Source organism: Onychostruthus taczanowskii, unplaced genomic scaffold, assembly GCF_017590055.1.
Source record: "Onychostruthus taczanowskii isolate IOZ18803 unplaced genomic scaffold, ASM1759005v1 scaffold3, whole genome shotgun sequence".
In the NCBI taxonomy this organism is placed as follows: domain Eukaryota; kingdom Metazoa; phylum Chordata; class Aves; order Passeriformes; family Passeridae; genus Onychostruthus; species Onychostruthus taczanowskii.
This window is the reverse complement of record NW_024500349.1, coordinates 17,526,261-17,547,487: the sequence shown is the minus strand read 5'-3', so window position 1 is coordinate 17,547,487 and position 21,227 is coordinate 17,526,261. Positions and strand designations below refer to the sequence as shown.

Below are 21,227 nucleotides of genomic sequence, written 5' to 3'. Positions count from 1 at the left end.
AAATCTAGGATGAGCTGTATTCCTCAGATCCCCAAGTTCTCTGCAAGTTTTTCACTGGAGCTCAAATGAATGAACCTTTTCCAGGTTTTACTTGGGGAGACAGTCAACACGCTGTGCAGACAATGTACCCAACTGTGAAGAGTAAGGATTTCTGACATCCTCCACTCCACAAGAAATACCTTTCAATCTTAAAGTTTATTTCCTTAAATTCATTCCACGTTCGAGGGACAAAGTAGTTCTGCATCTGTTGCCATAATTAGACTGGGCAGCTACTTTAGACTGGGCAGCTACTTTAAACATAACTAGGGTACATTCTGACTTTACAGGGGAAAGTACACTGTCCATTTTTAACCAGGTGGATCAAAATATAAAAGAAATTACAGAGAGCCCAAGACTTGTCCATGGTTATACCCAAACAGTCATCCAAAGCAATTCTTAATAATTTGTTATGTCTTTGTGTGCATATCCCCTCCACAGCACCCAGTAATTGAAAACAAGACACATGGACTCTGTGCCACATCCCGGGGCTCCTTTTTAACAGACACCACATGAAGAAATCTTCAAACCTCAAGCACATAATTAATTTGCATTTCTTCCCAAGGACTAAACACAACTTCTGGTATAGCAAGCAAAAAGAAATCTGTCTTCCCCTGAAACCCTTAATCTTTATTTGGGAAAGGAAGTGCCCTCTGCTCCTGCTTAGATTACACACCAGGAGAGGCTGCTTCTGGAGACACAGTGCACTACATTCTTATGCCTCTTGTAACCAACTCTTCCACAGTGTCATACCCTTGGATCTCTTATCCAAAGGCATCCAAGTATGATCCACACCATACTTTTGGATCTGTACCACACATCTCCCAGCTCCTGTGAGAATCACATGCATACTATGTGCCTCTAAGTGGCCAGCACTGAAGCTTACACGAGCAGTAACAGTCTGAACCAGGTCAAATCACATTTTAGTTATCCCACTGACAATTACTGAAGATCAGCTGACACTAATTCGTCCGTGTGGATTATCTTTAAAACTCTGGCACTGAAATTCATGCCTCAGATTGGGAAAGCATCATCTTTTGTTGCAAGTATAAGAGCTACATTTTCATGCTAAGAAAGACTATGCTCAAAATGTGTAAGGTTCTCTTTCCTCCCCTCTTACAAACAGGATTGAACCATCTTTTACAACTGCAATTTGTGTGTGTGCACATTAAAAGCTGCATTTCTATGTAGAGGATTCTATTTATATAGCATGGAATTATTCCCAACTGTTGTGAGGGGGCTGTATTTTACACTACAAAAAAAGCACATAGGTGCCTTGTCCACTGATTGTTCACTGTCTCTCAGTCAGTGTGCCCTGGCAGCACACACCTTAAAGAGCATCCCTGGATGTATTACCTGAAGCAAAGCCAATAACCATGGGAAGTAATTCTCTCTCTCCAAGCAGCCTTCACCCTGTCACATGTAGCTGCTGTGTCTAGTTTTGAGCCACCAGTACAGGAGCTGGTAATTACAGGAAGGGAGGACCTGACAGCAGCTTGCCAGTACCTATGAGGAGGTCATTAAAACGACAGAGCTGAGCTCTTGACCATGGTGATGAGACTGGAGGTAAGAAGAAATCCCCTCTATGAGGAGAGCCAAGCAGTGGAACCAGTTACCCAGCCAGGCTACAAATCTCCATTCTGGAGGTTTTTAAGCCCTAAGTAGTCTGATACCACAGCTGACCCTATGAGCAGGAGCCTAGAGTCCACTCAACCTGACTAAATAAGCACCATTACAAACTTAGTCACTTCATTACTTACGCCCTCCTCCAGGTCATTCATTAATGTGTTTATTAAGTCTAAGCACAGGCCCTGTAGGGCTGTGCCAGGGATGTCCTCCCACTGTGAAAGAGCCAGACATCTTGCAGAACAACTTTTAGCAGCAAGGAACCATCACAGAACTCCTTCACAGAGAGATGTCCCACACCTTGCTAATGTTCTTTAGCCTAACATGCTTCCAAGCACAAAACACAGATTCAACACAGGTTCATTTCCACTTGAAAAGCATCAAAGCAAATAAGTGTTTCCTCCAATTTAATTGCATACTAGCATGTAGGATGGGGAAAATCTGGAGGAGCAAGGGACAAGCAGCAAACAACTTTCTACTATGCCATGTATGAAATGAAAGATCAAGAAGCTCCAAAAAGTAACTCCAAAACGTAAAGGAAGAAAGGAAATAACTTTATTTTAATACTGACACAGCCACTTCATTTTAAAGTTACTGCTATTACATCCACAAGCATTTCTATGCAAATGATACACAAAACAAGGCTACAGACATGACAACACTTCCACTTCTAGCTGTTACTTTATAGAATGTGTCCTTTCCCTAAACAGAAAAAAAACAGCACAGAGAAAAGAGAAGGCAGACATCACTCTGGGTAATATCCCCATGTAGAATATGTCTATTTACATGTTTAAATGTTGAAAATGAAACCATCAGTGTTTTGCTTGTGATTACTATCTACAAAAAATAATAGTGTTGCCCTTCTGGGTTTTAATTTCTGTAACAGAGAACAACAAACGCATTATACACCCATCTCTTACTGCACTATGCTGTTGAAGTACTTTAATGTGCATTACAATACCACAAGGCAACTAAAAAGCTTCCTCCTACTGTCCCACTTGGCAACTGCTTTTATTTACTCACAGAAAAGATGGCAGGAATAAACAGCAAGAAAATACAGGTGGAGACAAGCAGCTCTGCTTGGTCTATTTCTAATAACTCAGTTATCCCACTGACACCTAAAAAGCAAACAAGGCATTCCACCTGTTTTGGATGTGTCAACAGTAAGTGACAAACCAAAAAGCACACTAAAAAAACCTGAAACCTTTATCTATGGTCTCAGTTTGACCTTGGCATTCATTATATCATCTGCTCTGGAAATCTCATTTTTCTCAAATGAGACATTAACTCTGCTGTGGTTAGATTAAGTTCACTCTAAACTAACCAGCCTTATACACTTGGCATGACACACTAAAGTTAATCTTATGAGAAAATATAAAATATGTCCTATGACTGTCTATGACCACAGATTAATTTTGCTCATTAACACTGCTCTCCATACCTATGAGTCCCCTCCTTGGTCTCTTCTCAGGACTCCTCCCTGACTTAAAACATTTGCAAGAGGTTGACCCATTTTTTTTGATTCCTAAGTCATGAAGAAATTATAAATGGTTCAGAGGCAGGTGCCTAGACTTGCTCATCTAGAATAAACACCCAGGATCCAACAGAAAGTAAGAAATACTCAAAAATATGTTTTATAAGTATATATAAATATATTACAAATATAAATAAATGTAAATTATGAATATATATATTTCTGTGTACTAGAAATTCTGCTGAAGACAAAAACCAACTTCTACAGCCCTTCAGTCAAAAATGTTTCCCAGCACAAGTGCAAGATTTAAAAGCACTGTCTAGAATTAACAAAATAGCACTAATCTAGATCATTCTAACATTCCATCCCTGAATGAGGCATTATTCAACACTGGAAAGTCAAGCTGTAACAATCAGTTATATTAAAACTCCCAAGTCATACCATTAAAAATCATCTCTGAAAAAACAACCCCAAAAGCCTCATTAATACAGACTTGGTAAACAATTTATTTAAGACAGCTTCTTTGATAATATTAATTTTCAGGGGGGCAGGATGCAGAAGACCTTAGAGCTAATAAACTTTCTGATCCTAACACATAAAAACACTCTTCCTTGTCTCCTCACACATATATCCTGGAGCATTTTTAAGTGGCACCCCACTCCCAAAACACAAACATACTTAAACTGCAACAGCTGTATGTTTTCAAATTCTCACCAATTATGCAGACTCTCTACTGGATAGAAGTTACCACAGTCTGAAACTCAGCAAATATTTGAGACATGTTCCTATTGTCAAATTCAACTAAAACTCATCAGCACAAATTTTTCCCACAACTACATTAAAAACAGAAATTACAGTTAGATAATGGAAAAAAAAATGGATAATCAAGGCCTAAACAGACACTTAAAATCAACAGCAGAACTGAAGCACCATGTTTTGATGTCAATTGTGAAGCCTATCCTGCATACCACACAAGAAGGTAAAGGGGGAAAAATAACACAATACATTGCTTCTATCCTCTGTACATTAACCCAGCCATCTCCAAACTTCAATGCCATCAATACACACTACCTGCTGCAGGAGCACACATGATCCAGAAACAGAGAAACTGAAACATAGTTCTGTATTTTCCAGTTAATCAAAATTTTCAAAAATTATTCAAGTGTTTAAATATTAGAACAGCACAAAGTCCATGGCTCTCTCTTGAAATCATGTTGATGGTAGTCAGAAACAACTTTTAACATATCCAGCTAATAAAAAACTAGAAAGCTCTGTGTGGGGAGCAACACATTATACATGAATATTCAACACCCAGCTGATAAAACTGCAACATGAGTTTTGAAACCATCTTTCAGCTGGGTCCCAAAGAGCACAGGTCAAAGCTGCTGAAAGCATGAAGCAATCTCACCTGTCACACCTGATCAGGGGGTCAGAGCAGCAGCTTGTTCCAGGTCACCCATACCTGGCTCTATGCTCACCCTCCAGAGTGACACAACAACCAAGGCTCTTTGTCACTGGATGCATAAAAACAAACTCCAGTCATGACTTTTAAAGTCTCTCCTCTTCCTGTGTTAGAAGTTATTTAAATTCTTGAGCAAGATTGTTCTTAAGAAGGCAGGGCCCCAAGTCATTTGGCAGCACACACGAAAGAGTCAGTGGCTCTCAAGGTAAGGGGGAGAGTGTGGGAGTACAGGGTGATACAGAAGTTAAGACTTCCTCAACAGAAGTTATCACTGCCCTCCTAAATGAGGATAAATACCAAATTAAATAGGAAAGGCTGAAGGACAGGAAAGGAGAAAGCACTTCACTTCAGAAGAAAGAAAAGAAAAAAAAACACTTGCATAATCTTCAAATACAACCAGTAAACTTATAGTGAATGGAATGCTTTCTTTAGTGTTCCTCAAAATTCCATCCATGTCTACAGAACTGAGCCCTGAATTCATCATAATGTCACTGGCAACGTGCTTCAGATTCTCTCTCTGATCTTACCACCATCTCCTCTGGTACTCTGGTCACTGGCTCACCCATCTCTCAATAACCTCTCTGAAAATACCTCCTTCCAGAGCATCTTGTGCTAATAAACTCAGGAAGACCCAGCAACCTCCTCACAGCAAAGGCTGAGTTGTTATTACAGCCCTCCCATCTTACCCAGTCCCTCTACTCGTGCCCAGCCACTCAAACAAAACCCAAGATGGATATGTTTGGTTCAGGTCACATTATGAAAAGCTGGTTTTGTTTGCTGTCAGTTCTCCTTCTTTTCATTGGATTTTCTCAAGTCTAATTAGACCTTAACACAAAATTTTCTTAAACATATGCCTGTACCCTCCATGAAGCGTGTTGCCCTTTTGGTCAATTGCTCCTCTAAAGAAACACAGCAGTAACTCAAAAGGAATGATTTTGAACTGTAACTATTTGCAAATTTTTACACTTCAGCCTTTCATACTTATTTCATGTAAACAGAAATAGTGGAACTCTCCAAAAGCTGTTTCTGTTTTGGGAATAAGTATCTCTCTGCACTTGTCCATGCCAAGTATTTTGAGATGCCTATTGATTCCAGATGGATCCACAGTGCTGATCCCCAGGACCAACAGCCAGAAGATGATTCATCACTTCTTAAAGTTCAGTACAGCACCCATGTTTACAAGTGAAAGTACACTTTTAAGATGACAGAATTATGCCAACATTTTATATATTTAATTATGTTAAACGTGCACCAATCTTTCAGCTTTATGTCTCACATCACTGCTACTTCTTTATTCGGTCACAAATATTTCCCAAAATATTAAGGGGGGGGGGGAGCAATACTGAGAAATCTAGACAAAGTTATTTTCTGAAATACAAGAAGCCGTTTAAGATATAAAGTAGTCCTCAAGTTTTCAGTGTACAGGTGAAAAAAAATTGAACGGCATAATTTTTTTTAATAAAAAATAAACTTGCATAAGCATTCAAACAAAAACATTTCAGCATTTGTAACAAGTTTGTTCTTACAAATCACCCACACTTCTAATCAGAATATCATCACTGCTGGCAGAAAAAAGAATCTGTGGAAATCTCAGGTTTTTAAGGGTGCACAACTGGTCACAGACAAGAGCCCACTACCAACAGAAATCAAGTGCTCAAACCAGCTCCCTCATTTTACAGCCTTACAGAGCACAAATGCCAGCAGTAGCCACACTGAATTAACATAGGAAATAAAGAAACAAAGTTTCTCAGAACATTTAGCATCTGAAGCCTGCACCTCTGAAAACATTTAGTCCTTCAAATGGAAGCATATCACACCTAACATAAAACTCCATATTACACCAGTTTCAGTATCTCCCTGAACTTGCATGGAACACTTAAAAGTTATAATAGCACTTCTGCATTTGAACTTATTCTACCAGGACTGATTTTTTCATTACATGTTTAATATAATAAACTTAATTCCAAATATACTATGTTTATTCCAAACTAATAGTTCTATGGTGCTGATGATAGAACCTAGTAATTCTGTTGTGTTCTTCCACAGTTTTCCCCACATTACAAATGCAAGCACAGTGTATTTAATTTGCCAAGGAACCCTCTTCACCAGGTGTATGTGTATATTTTTACATGCTCAAAAGACTACATTTTTTAAGTGGAAAAAGAACAAAAAATTTAGCTTGTAATTTTAAAAACACAAGCTAATACTGCAGAATAGAAGACAAGGAAATCAAACTGGAAAACAAGGAAATCAATATTCTAAAAAGTAAACCCAAGAGACCTCAAGCATTGCACTTGCTCCATTTGCATTTGAAATAAACAGTTCACAACAATACCAGCGGAACATGGAACACTTTACAAACAGACATAATAACAGGACCCAAGGGAAAAGCAGCTCCCTAGAAGTTCAAATATCCTCCATGGATGTGCAAGATCTCAGCAAATTATAAATTAATCTAAAGGACCAAGAAGGACAAACTAACAGAATATTGTCTGGCCTTTTCCACTCTTTCATACAAATAGTGACCAAGAACAGAACACAAACCCTTTTCTGTACTTTGCAATCAACTAAAGCTGCTCTGCAGAAAGATGCTCCCTTCAGCCAGAACTGAGGATGACTCCTTGGCTTTGTTCAAATCAAGGATCTCACTGACTCCAAGAAAACTCCTGACTGTGCCACGTGTCTTACACTGGGTCACACTCTCCACATTTACCTCACCGCATTTGAATTTTGAAGTTCAGATTCAGACCAAGTCTGAGTCTTGGTGTTTTCAACAACTGTTCAAAACACCAGACCCTCTACAGAGCAGATTCATGTTTGAAGAGCCATGCCTGACCAGGGAGTTAACCACCTTCTAGTAGCACAGATGATCCTCGTGAAGCAACAAAATCCAAGGCAGATGATTCTGTTGCAAACAAGCCCCCTCTTGAAAAACGGGTGCCATGCAGACACTCCAAATGAGGTCAAGAGCAAACAGGCCTGAGTTATATTAAGCATTAAACCACTGAGTCACCTCAAAAGCAGATGAAGGATGTATTTTTTAAAAAATAATCTTTTACAACCCTTGGTCAATCTATAAACATGTCTCAGAAATATTTGGTTTTTGAAGGTGGAATTAGCAGAAGTTGGCACCTGCAGAAAAAGAGACAGGCACCACCAGCAAAAGCATAACAAGCCTTGAATTTTTTTTATGTTACACAACTTTATGGAAAACTTTGTAGCTTGCCAGTTCAGAGAATACATGAAACAGAAATAAAGCATTACACTGAAGCTAAACTCAGTGTGCCCTTAGGACTCTGATTCCATCAGAGAGCACAATATAGAAATTCTGTATGTATTCAAAGAAAATTTGTAAGAGAAAAGTGAAAAGGATTTTCTTTTCAACTACATCAGCTTACTTTGATTTATCTTCTCTCATGAACGTATCATTTTAGCTTCCAGTAAAGACTGTGCCACACAACTAGCTCTTCAAAGGTACTTCTAAAAGACAACATAAATTTCTCTTGCTTCTAACAGGCACAAAGAGGTCTCCTCTGCTGTAATATTTCACAACATGGAATTGAATGGTTTGGGTCAGAAGGGACCTTAAATAACATCTGTTTCCAGCCCCCAACCACGGGCAGGGACACCTTCCACTAGAGCAGGCACCTCAAAGCCCCATCCAAACTGGCCTGGAACACTGCAGGGAATGGGGCACCCACAACTTCTCTGGGCAACCTGTGCTAGGGCCTCACTGCCCTCACATTAGGGAATTTCTTCCTAATATCTAATCTAAAGCTACCCTATTTCAATTTAAAGCCACTGCATCTTGTACTGTCAAGTGCTTCTTTTAAGTGCTCTGCTGCCCCCAGCCCACCTGCAGCTGGAACAAGGTTTAATGTGTCAGAGTGGAATATGTTCCCTGCTCCAGCTGAGGGGCTGATGAATACACCACTGCCCACACAATAATTGTCTGTTTGCATATTTTAAGAAATTCTATTCACCACATAACTTCATGAGCAGCAAGGGCAGGACTGCTAAGGAGAGGATGTTAACATAATTGCACATGTAAGCAACATACTCTGTGTGCTCCAGCATGCTCAGGCTAACCACAAATGCATTTCCATCTGCAATATTCTCCTGCAGCCACATGGGAGCCACAGGAGGCTGCACACTCAGAGGGGGGTGGCAGCACTCCATGCACTCCTAAAACCTTATGGCGCTCCAACATAAATTAAAGACAAGATCAGAACTGTACCAACGTATGATTTAGAAGGCAACATTGTTATTATTATTATTATTCCTACTGATTAAACAATAACAAAGCTGGCCTGTGATCAATATTAAGATCAAAGTGAAGTTTCAAAAGCAAGAATATTCTGAGTCCGCTGTCCAAACAAAACAACACTGCACCTCTAAAATATGAGTTACTGACGTCCTGTGTGATTTCTCACATGGTCTCACAGTAGGGAAATTGACCAATTGCTCTGGAGGGACTCAAAAAGTCCCTCTGACTTTGGAGGAGTACTTGCAGTACAGATGAACTAGTTCTTTAAGAATTTAGTAGACTTCACTACCTGTAACAGTGCCCAGAGAGGCTGCACACAGCCATTCCTTCAGATTCAAGTCTGTTTCCTACTGAATGAAACCACAATATGTAGCATCCAATTCATCAGAACAAGACTCTGGTGAAAGTAAGTAGGAGATAATTAGCACACAATGGAATACAAATGGAAAAACAGACATGAGGGAAAAGAAAGAAGATTTGAACATACATTCATGTTTCCACACCACATAGGTGATTAAGATAATATTCAGAGCCTTCTTTACAAAGAAGTACTTTACTTTTAGTGCCCTCCACTAGTCATGACTTCCAGGACATACACTACATCCATGCCCAAAGAAGAGAATTCCAAAAAATCCCAAAAAAGTAGCTGTTTTCCTCATACAGGCTTGTTTTGCACTCTTCAGAAAAATAAGCCCCAGAAATAGACTATTTCACAAGAAAAGTCTTAACATGGATTTGTATACTATAGAAGAGTAATTAACACATTCCATGCAAGTCTGCTATCAAGTGACCCAGCCATAGTGCTACATAAATCATTTAACCATGATATTTTAGAGTCTCCCAACAAGGCTGAAAAACACTTAAAGCTCAAATGTGAAATTTTAATTCAAGAAATCTGTTTTTTCCCCAGACAACAGGGATGGCAAAGAAAACATGTTTCCCATGATTCCCTGTCCTGCTGAGCCAGGACAGCAAGTTCACAGGACACCGTGCTGCACGTCTCCCTTGTGCAGCCTGTATTTCCTTCCTGGAATTGAAACAGGAGAGACATGAGCCCCATCAAAACACCTCTATCAGATTTGAATAGTCCCGAGAACAATTACGAGGCTGTCAAAGAGGAAACTGTAACTGCTCTGTGTGCACACAGGGTGTAGTGCTGTATGTGCCTACAGAGGGCTGAGGGAGATGGGAGATGGGACAGCACAGGCACGGCCATGTGCTCCACTGGGAAAGCATGGGGCATGAGGAGCCAGGGAAAACATCAAAGTTACACACAGCACTGCAAACAGCCCAGCAAGGCAGCAGAATCCCAGTACGACAAGCAATACCATGAAATCTCATGCACACCTGACGGGAACAAGGTGCACCTGAGGACTGAGGTGTTCACAGAATCCCAAAATGGGTCACAGTAGGAAGGGACCACAGTGGGTCATCTGGTCCAACCTCCCTGATCAAACAGGGTCATCCCAAAGCACACGGCACAGGATTGCATCCAGGCGTTCTTGAACACCTCCAGGAAAGGAGACTCCACAGCTCCTCTGGGCAGTCTGTTCCAGAGCACGGTCACCTGCACAGTGAAGAAGTTCTTCCTCGTGCTCAGGTGGAGCTTCCTGTGCATCAATTTCTGCCCACTGCCTCATCTCCTGGTGGCTGGCACCACCGAGAAGAGCCTGGTCCATCCTCTTGGCACCTCACCTTTAGATACCTGTGCACATCAATGATGTCCCCTCGCAGTCATCCCTTACGGAAGGTGAGCACGGCTCTCGAGCTATTTGCACCGGTACCTGCTCCGAGAGCACTCCCACGGAGCGCGCCGCTGCCCTGCGTGCATGCACCGCATCTCCATCTTTCGCTGGAGGCACACGGGAGGAAAACCCTGCAGGGGGTCAGCGCTGGGATCCTCCAGCTCCCGCGGCCCCTCAGCGAAGGTGCACTCGCCTCTCCGCCCACCCGAGACAGGCCCCCGGGTCCCTCCGGACACCGGGGCGAGGGGCAGGCAAGGACAGCGGGAGAGAGCGGGACAACCCGCCCGGGGACGGGGACGGGGCTGGGGCACAGAGCAGTGACAGCTCAGGGAGGGTCCGCGGCGGCACCTACCGTGTACTCCCGCACTTGGCTGTGGAAGTTCTGCTCCCGGATCGTCACCTCGTCCGCTTCCATCCTTCATAGTACCGCGGCCCCCGCGAGCAATGGCGGCCGCCGCCGCCCCGCCTGCTCCTGCCCCGCCGGCGACGAGCGGGCCACCATGGCCGGAGGCAGCCCGGCTGCTCCCCCGGACCCCGGCAGCGGCTGAGGAGCCCCGGCTCCGCTGCTCTGTCCCCGTCCGGCGGGCGCGGAGGAGGAGGAGGAGGAGGAGGAGGAGGAAGGGCGGGAAGCGCCGCCTCAGCTCCTCCTGCTGCGTCACCGCGCAGCGACCCCGGCGGGGGCGGGAGAAGGGGAGGGCGGGGTCAGACCGCGGGGCGTGGCTTAAACTTAAGTGGAGGGCGGGCGAAGTCACGCTCAGCGGCGGGGCTAAAGGGACGGGAGGGGCGGGGCCAGAGGGGAGAGGGGCGGGGAAGGGGCGTGGCTTAAGGGGAGGGGCCAGTGCCGAGAGAGGGCGTGGAAGGGGCGTGTCTGAAGGGGCGGGGGAGGGGCGGGGCTGTCTTTACCGGCAGGGCGGGGTGCCAGAATCATGGAATTGTGAGGGCAGGAAAGCCCCCCGGGATCATGGAATGCAGTCTATGACCCAACACCATCGCATCAACTAGACCGTGGCACTAAGTACCACGTTGTCCTTCCTTCAACACTCCCGGGAATGGTGACTCCCCCAGCTCCCTGGGCAGCCCATTCCAATGTGTAATCTCATTATTCCCTGTTCCCTCTACATGCACGGGAATCTTATTTTCTTCTGAGTTTGCAAATAGATCAATTGTCTAAATATACACGGAAGACTATTAATCTAGGACACACTATAAATTATAAGATTGTGGCTTAGCAAATCAAACATTTATTTCAATCGAAGTATGTATCATTAGACTAAAGAAGTTTCAAAAATAAGGATCATAGTTTTCTGCTTATTTACAACTGTTGATACATTTTACATGTTGTCAATGCAAATTATAATTCCAATTATATTAATACCCCAGTCTCTGGCCCATTTTCTTGGTTAAAAGCAGATGGTAAAGTATTTATGAAATTTTAGAGATAGAAAAAGTAACCTTTGACTGGTGTATTCCTTGTAGTCCTGAACGGATGCAGAAGGTCCTGCAGCTTCAGTGTGGCCACAATTCCACCTTTGTTCTTTTGATTCTTGTGAAGACACAGACAAGGTATTTGCAGGCACAGTCATACCAAGCCAGAAATGTTCCTGTGCTCTCTCCTCTTGAAGCCCACTGCTCCAGGAGGGAGACTTTAGGTGTTCACTGAGGCTGTAGGAACAGAACACCATTAAAAACAGAGTTGAAGGAGCAGGGAGCACAGTCTTGGAGCTGCTTCTTGGGAAAAGCTGTCCTACTTTGTAGCTGTTTTCTGCACAGCACTTGATTCTATTTGGTATTATTACTTCTCTGGGGTTTTCTTCTTCACCTATTCCCATTTATCTTCAATCTCCTTTTCTTCTTCACATGCCGAAAGTGATGAAAGGATCCCTAGTTTCCAAGATGAATTTGACAAAGGATTAGGATTTTAGTTGAAGCCTAGTTCTGGTTTTGACTAGAATTAGGCTAGTGCTGTTCTCTGCTCAGGAGCTGGTCCAGACTGAGCAGTATTAGTGAAGGCAAGGTTAGAGGTAGATAAAATATCTTTTATTATAACAAACACAGCTGGCAAGAAGAGACAACTGGCATGGGCAAACCTGACCCCAGGGAAACCAAACTCTCTTAGAGCTGCCTATAGAAGTATTGGAATAGAAGAGGCAGCATCCCAGCTCTCATCATCTTATATAAAAGACCCACACAATAAATGACAATGGTACTGGAGCCAGGCTGCTAGGAACTGAGTGTTAGGCCTTCACTGTATTTGTGATGGAGACAGAAATGCTGACACCAGAGCAAACCTGCTCTAAGAACCTGGGAGACCAGATGGCCCAATCAAAGAGGAAGAACAGGAACAACCAGAGATTCAGCCAGCAGTCCAAGCCCGAGGTGAGGGTTAGTTCCTGAGCTACCTGGGAAATGACTCACCCACTGTCAAGACAAAGCAATTCAAGCATTTCTAACATTATCTGCAGACATATTAAACACTGGAAGATTGTAAGGAAAATTAATTGTATTTTTGTAGCTTATAGAAATTGAGATTTAGAAGACCTGAAGCTTCTACTCCCACGTGGGCAATATGTGTTCTTTTTAATTTACTGAATTTGAAGTAAACCTAAGGAGGAGATATAGTACATAGTTTGTCTCATACTGTGGACTGTCAAGTTCTTTCTTCCAGTTTTAGCAGATGAATCATCAGAAACAACATACACATTCATATTTGCTGAAAAGGCAGAGGAGGGGTGGAAATAGCTTCAATCCTTTCTTGGGCAGAAGCTACTGCTCAGTTCTGAGGTATCTGCATCACAAAGGAAGGTCAGAGTAGCCACCACAGCAAAATCTATTTATACCAGAGGAAATTCAGTCTAAAGTAGGCAGCTCTTGCAAACTGATGCATGTATTGATCTGATGGGAGTGCAAAAGTAGTAATTTGAAGCATACTAGATGTAAAACTAGCAAAGCAAGTCTGTGGTACTTTACACCAGAGAGTGGTTAAAAGACCTCTAGGTATTCCTCATCCATATCCCAGACAAAATGGGACAGTGCTGGAGGGGCTGTCCTCAGCCATTCTCAGGACCCCCTCAGTAACCCTAAGGGACCTGGTGTAAGCTATACATGATTTAGGTGTAAACAGGAAACTTTCTCACACTGGTAATGTGCACATACACACACACAAAAGCAATAAATAATAAATAAAACCCAGACTTCTTTTAAACTTACATTTGGTGATCCCTAATCCCTCCGCATAAAAACTGAGAAGATTGATGAGATTTTGCTCAGTTTATTGCTTTTCAGCATAGTTTTAACACCATTTTTCATCTCCAGGATGACCCAGTAAGTAACTGGAACCCTGAATGCCCAAGGAGGGTTTTATGTGCACAGGATTACCTCTGAGATTTTCCAGAAAAAAGTCTTGGGATATTAAAGCTAATAAAATTCACTAAAATTGTCAAAGATGGAAGTTTCTAAAGTTGGAACTATTTCTCTAGGAAGGTTCCCTCAGAATTTGCCAATGGATTTTAAAGCACTCTTTAACTGTGAATGCAAAATTGGCACCATGCCTTTAAATCTAAATTTATCTCACGGCATTTGAGTAGGTGATACCTTCTTTTCAAATCATCCTTCAGACAAATGAAGCTTGGACTAAACAGAAAATAGGAAGTTATTCTTCCAGTTAGCATGACTACTTACATATGTATATTCAGGATATTACCTAAGAATTGGTCAGACTGAAGCCCAAAGCCCTCTTTAATATGGTTCCAAGAATGACCACTGACTTTTAAGAGAACTTTGGGTTCCAAAGTTCATGCCACGGGCGAGATCCATCACTTTATAGTCAAAAGCCAGTTATGGAAGAGAAAAAGAAAGATTCAAAATTAAAAATATCTTGATCATGGTATAAAAGAAACAAAATGCTATCATAATTATGTACATTAAGTTTATTTATTAGGTGATTTTTTTTCAGTATCTTATATTTTGTAAGGTAAAGCATAACAAGAGTTGCATTATAACTTTAGAAATCCAACTCAATCAGTCTTGGATCTGGATTCAGCTTAAAATATTGCTAACTTATACTTTCTATTTCTTTGGGTTTTTTTAGAAAAAGAAGGGTTTTTTTTTGTTCCAAATACTTTCAGCCTGTATTTTAATTGACTCAACCCAGTAACAATAACTCCCCAGCTAAATGCTGTATTATTGCACAATATATATACTTTAACTTTTTGAAACAGCCAAGGGAAAGAAATTTAAATTAAAAATTACAATGTCAGCATGAAAAAAGAGGATATAAACTAGTTTAGTATAGACTCATATAGGTATGTGCTGAATTTTATATATATATAGTCATAAATGTATTGATGAATATGTACTCCCCCAAAAAGAAGAAAAAAGTACAATCAAAGTATTACCATTTTGAACAAGCTTTTAAAATTAACATTTTAGTAAAAATATACACTATTTCTAACTTAAAGTTGGTTCACTTGTAAAAAATTAAGTGCGATTGCTTTCAATAACAAGGAACTGGATTTAGTAATGAATAAAACCCCTTCAAAACCTTAAATTTCCTTCACTGACAGGAGCCTAGAGTCAGAAAACCTGCAGAGTTTATTATGGCAGGAGTTCAGTGCTGTCAGGTAAAAGAAACATAAGTCACATCATGAAGCTAGAACAGTTTCTCTTCCATATCTAGGCAACATGAAGTGACTGAAAGCTCATTTTGCCTCCATTCACCCTTAATGGGTCTTTCATGTCCCATTGGGAGCATTCAAAGCACTCCTCAAAGCAAAACAAAGCACAACTCCCACCACATTTCAGCTTCAACTTGATTAGGAATAAAATGAAAGGTAATATTCAAGGATATGCAGCTGCACCTGCAAGCCAAAGTTCACCTGCTGTGTAGATGTGAACGAGGGCAGGGCCATCTGTTCCATGCTGTGTGCCCATGGCTGTTTGGGCTGATTCTTCTAACAGGTATTAACAGGTAAAATTCTGGAACTGCTGTCTGGGTCAATGTTGTTACAGAAGAACCAAAGAACTAAACTTAAAAAAAAAAATAAGTGTCCCTTTCACCAGTCTATGTCTGGTTTTAGCTCAGAAATTAGTGTTAGACTCAATCAGCCTCTAAAAGGCATTCAGCTAGAGTAGATGGATGAAAAGAGTGAAAATTCATTACTTCTCCTTATGGTGTGCTCAATATTTAATTCTTGCTAATCACAATTCTCCTCAAAATCTCCTTTTCAGTCAGTTAAAAAGATTTACTCTAAGTAAATTTACCCTTTGAAGATTTTTCTTAACCGTGAACTCTTTTTTTTTCCTTTCATCCCTGAATTGTCTCCAAACTTTTAACCTTCTTATTAAAATGCAGACACGAGAACTGAAAGCAGTATTCTAGGCTCAGTTTCAGCAATTCTATGAAGAGATGTAAAACCACCTTATTTTATGCTTTTGTTACAGACCATATAATCATGACAGAGGAAAACAGCACACAGATTCAGAGGTGAAAAACATGATTGCTTCCCAGAAGTAAATGGAATGTGCATTTGAAGACACTTTCAGCTACTCCTGTCTTCCTGCTGTCAGAGGCCTGGCTGTAGGTAAAAGGCAGCCTCGTGGATTTGATCACCATGTCCACTTACTTCCTTACTGAGACTAAAGCAAATTTTAGGGACATTTTAATCCAAATGCTACAGCAATCATTCCCTTGACATAGAAATTTGTGGTTTCCTCTGAACTTCACTCCTACCAACCTGCAGCAATCTGTAATTTCTATTCTGGATCACTGCCCTGCAGATACAGCCCTGGTTCTGTAGAAAGGACCTCAGTCCCTTGTTCCTGGTGCATTCATGGGCTGTTGACTGAATTCAAGCCTCTTTAGTTTTCTGCTTCCCAAATATTTCAGATTGCTCTGTATGATTAGCTCATCTTTGTAATTTACCACTCCTATTTCCAGTATTTGCCAGCATTTTTGTGCTATCTGCCAGTAGCAGTAGCAGTGATTTGTCGACCAGAATAAATATATCCTTTAAAAAAATGTCATTATCATCTCTGTGGGGTTTTTTAAAGTCTTTCTTACTTTTTTTCCTTCATCTTTGGAAAGTTCCTGATGTACTACATACATAAAATAATTATTTTACTGGTTGCAAGTGTTATGTTTGCCCATATGTAATAGGAGTTTGCCAAGATCATGGGTTGATTCCATGGCAACACCATAAGGGGATTAAAAGAGTTATCCAGGAGTGAAGTCAGTATTATTTGTGTTAGCAAATAATCATCAGAAGCTTTAATGCTGTTTTACCACTGGCTGAATTGTAGCACCAAATGTGTGTCTGAAACCCAAGTGTCACGAACAATTCTTCTATTCTTCCAGAAGAGATGCTCTCTTCACTCTGTGCTTTCTTTTCAGTTTAGTTCCCACTCTGGAAGTGCCCACGTGGTCCCGTTTTAGATGACCCCAGGCCCTGCTGCCCTTTGGTTTGTTGTGTACATGGCACCACATTACATCTGCTCAGAGCACGGGCTGCAGTCTGCCCCTGGGCTTTCTGCACGAGCTTTGCTGATCACTCACCGTGTTACTTACAGTGTTTCTCTGTCCTTTCAGAGTATTCTCCTTTGATTTGTGGACCAGTCAACAGCTTGCATTAGTTATCTGAGTCTGCCAATCTGCTATTGATTCTAAAAGATGTGATCATGCATTAGCTGTATTATAAATGACGAAATTGCAAATATCCACCCATATGATCAGTTCCTGACTACTTAACATGGCTGTAATCATTGTCCTTTAAAAAAAATTTAATCATTAATCTGCCGGGCCATCTGTGATTACTCTGAACTATCCTTCAGCTATTTTTTTGTTAGTTACATAGTTTTGAGAAATGGAATTTTGCCATTTTTGGAGAAGAGAGGTTGCACTGTGAAGTCCCTAAACAATAATAAAAAAACATTTGGTATTAGTTAAATAAATTTTTTTCTCTAAATTCAGCATCTGACTCATCATGACTAAGATCCTTGTACTGTTAAATACCACATGGAAGGCATTTCAAAAATCTATCCAGTATTAACTACAACCGTTTTTCAGTCTGGGTGACAAAAATCACATCGTATAAATTTAGTCTTTGAAAGTAAGCCATGCACCTTTTATGAAGGACTTTTATCCAAAATGCTAGAAATTTTAAAGGAAATTAATCATCTTAATTTCTTAAATTAATAGGTGCAAGATTTATTCTCAAATCATGGATACTCCTTTCTAATTAAATTCAAATGTGTTTAATGCATCTCAGGAGTGTTAAGATAATAAGTAGTCCTTTTCTGGAACTTAACATCCTCGATCCCTGTCAATAATTATATTGGGTGACTAATAAAATATGATGCCAGGCATTTTTTAAATCTTTATCTTCCTCCTCTGTCTCATTAGCAAAATGAATAGGTTTGCTCCACAGGCACCACCTAATCCGGGGAATTCAATGTTGTTCAAGGACACAGCAAATAAATTTCAGCAGGTATTCCTTCCGGCAATGGGCATATATAAAATGCATTTTTACAGCATCTGCCAGTTGCTCGTTGATGTATAAGATTATTGCCATTGTAAAAGCCACCAAAGGCTGGAAAACCAAAAAGGTCTGTCAGGTGTGATGTCCTGACTAGGAGAATTTTATGCAGTTATCCCATCAAAGACTACACTCCTCATAGAGCTCCAGTGTCCAGTAATTGATCCATAGAAGACGTGACACTCATCCATTCCACCAGTGGTCTAACAGAAAATGCTGACATCAAGAAAGAAAGTTATTTTATAACATAAGACAATACTTATTTTCAGAAACTGGACTCAGCTCTAGCAGGCCTTTTAACAAAAATCAAGCCATTAATGTGAAATTAGCTAATTTGTTCTTGAGAATTTAATTTCCTTTCTCAAGTAGGCATTACATTACAGTAATTACACCTGCAAGTAAGAAAAAAAAATGGCAGGATCCTGGGATGATATATAGTCCTCTGGCCCTCATATAAAAGCAAAATCCATCTCTAGTCACTTGGGTATATCTAAGTATTTGAATGGAGGACTCCAGAAATTTCATTTCACTTGACGGTAGGAGGACAGAACAAGGAATAGGTTGTGATTCATCCAACTCTTTGAAATATTTTCATCTTTCTAATTTTAGGTCCTGCACACCATACATTGAACTCAAATGACACCCACCCTGCCAGTGATTGCAACTGCAGAAGTGCTGCATGCTGATACTCCATCGCTGTCTGTGCTACAAGGCACTTATGTGATATTTGACCACATTTTACACTTCACCCAGAATCCCAGAATCTTTTGAGTTGAACGGCACCAATAAGGATTGTCAAGCCCAACTCCCTGCTCCTTGCAGGACTACCTGGAATTAAAGCATGTGACTAAGAGCAATGTCCAGATATTCTCTGAACTCTGACAAGATTAGTGCCAAGACCACTTCTCTGGGAAGCCTGCTCCAGTGACCACCCTGTCAGTGGAGAACCTTTTCCTAACTCAAGTCCAGTCTGAACTTCCCCTGACACAGACTCATTCCGTTCCATAAGGCACCCCTTTGAAATTCACTGCCACACTGTGGCCCTTGATTTTTTTTTTCCTATTTTATTGAATTGTAGCCCTTGGCCTGGGCAAGAGGAAAGGTCAATCTACACAACATACAGAAAAGCATATGGCTGTCCTACAAAATCTCTGAATCCAAGGTTTGTCTAAAAACTACTGTCCACATACTTCATCTTAATCTGTTAGTAATTACCTTAATTAAGTGATTACTTAAATTGCAGAGGTAATACAAAGTCAACAAAGTTTCATAGGATGTATCCATAATGTTTTACATCATATGTATTGATACCTCAAAACTTACTTGCTTTTAATTTGCCAATAGCTAAACATAAATTAAAAGAGTACATTAGAAGTCACTATAAGGCACATGGGAAAACCTGAATACAAAAGGGTCACTTCCATCCTGAATATTAAAAGCAACAAACCATGGGAAATAACTGCAGTTTGTAGTCATTGGTAAAGCATTGCAGAGGAAGTAGTTTTCATTGCAGTACCATTAATGCTGCATAGCATATGACAGCTTTGTCATATGCATTTTTATGCAGTCATGTCTGTTTCTGTAGCCTGACAGCACATCTCCCTACCCCAAAATGTCCTGTCTTCACTGGGGGTACCCAAATGCCAGCACCCTGGGCATATGCTAGCCTGACATCATCCCCACCTTTAAATCCTAGCCTGCAGCACCCTTTGGTCCATTTATAGTCACATGTCCCAAAATTAGCATAATTAGAATATACTTTCAGGCCTATTTGCTTTCTCATTGTGTATTAACACCTGAATATCATCAACAAATTAAGAAAACAACTCATCTCTCTCAGACAGGTCTCCCTATTTCAACTCTGTTACCAAAGTAGTATTTAGTCTTGAATGCATTCAGGCTGCTAGCAAACCTGTTAGGGAATTAATTATTGAACATTGCTCTTGTCCTAAATAACACTATGGGCTATGACATACATTTGGATTTTTTGTTGTAGTGACAGAGATAGCACCTCAGTGAGCTCATCATCTTTCCAGGTTCACCCACAGGCCACAGTAAAACATCAGCAGCACTGCTGAGATGAAATTCCAGCCCTGCCCCTTGCCTTCCTCTGTCTTGCAGCCCCGCCATGACTGCCATATTTAACACCATCACCATGCAGCAGGATCTGCTGATGCACCCCTTCATATTTTCTCAACAGACCTTGAGTCATGCCTGGCATGAGGTTTTAGCTTTCCTGTCAACAGCTCTGCAGGAAGTCTCAGATTCCTTCTCTGTGGCCTAGAGCGCCTTATAGAAATTCTGAATCAAAAACTCTTTTGTCTATTCAAGTTCTAAAATTTTCACATAATTTGGCAATGTGAACGAATGCTGCAGACACTGTACAACTCCAAGTTCCCTACAGCTAATTGATTTTTATATTACTGCCGACTAATAATCTCCATAGAGCCTGTGAAAAACCCAAGTGAGGATTTCATTTGAGCACTTTGTAAAAGTACTCAAGCAAGTACTTTCTGGGCTGTAGCGCTGACCCTGTCCATCTCTGTTCTTGTTCAATTTATTCCCCCCACCCCTCAGCAGCACTGACACAGCCATACATGGCTGATCAGACCTGGGGAAAATAACTGAGCAAAAATAAAAAATTAATCAGAATGAATTCTCCAAAGCAGTTCATTCTGCATTCACACAACAGAAGTGATGTAAACTGAGCACAGAGGGCTACTCCAGCCATCACTGTTGCAGAGAGAAAGGCTTGTGAGCTTCAGTGTACATATAAAACAATCACAAACATGGTTTTCTGTTTGGCCAATGCTGTTTGTAGTACTGGGAGTAATAGAAATTGTGAGAAACTGTATTGCCCTTTTGCTCTGTAGTCACAATCCTCATAAAGGATTTATGAGTCCAGATATAACTACAGACCAATAATTTTCAGACAGTTCTTCCTGCCCTGGGCTATGGAATAAGAAATATGTATGCAAAATGCCAGCGGGACAAGTTTATTGCATTTTTAAGAGTTTGTTCAAAGATTCACTCATGCAGTAGCTTTTAAAATGTACATTTTCACATAATTGAATAAACTTATATATTG

General features: G+C 40.9%; 1 protein-coding gene across 2 annotated transcripts in view; it reads right to left on the bottom strand.

Annotated features, from left to right (window-relative positions):
* LMBR1 (limb development membrane protein 1) overlaps nt 1-11,296 on the bottom strand; it is a 68,293-nt gene extending 56,997 nt beyond the window's left edge. Inside the window, exons 1-2 of one of the 2 annotated variants that reach the window (XM_041408307.1) lie at nt 10,561-10,933; nt 10,213-10,432 (exon numbers count right to left, since the gene is read on the bottom strand). Coding sequence is in view for 1 of the 2 variants with exons in the window: in XM_041408306.1 (XP_041264240.1) it covers nt 10,963-11,025 (63 nt within the window). In the remaining variant the exon portion in view is untranslated. Of the gene's footprint in view, nt 1-10,212; nt 10,433-10,560; nt 10,934-10,962 lie in introns of those variants that run through there. The other variant, XM_041408306.1, reaches the window with a different exon arrangement.
* Between the last annotated feature and the right edge of the window lie 9,931 nt (nt 11,297-21,227).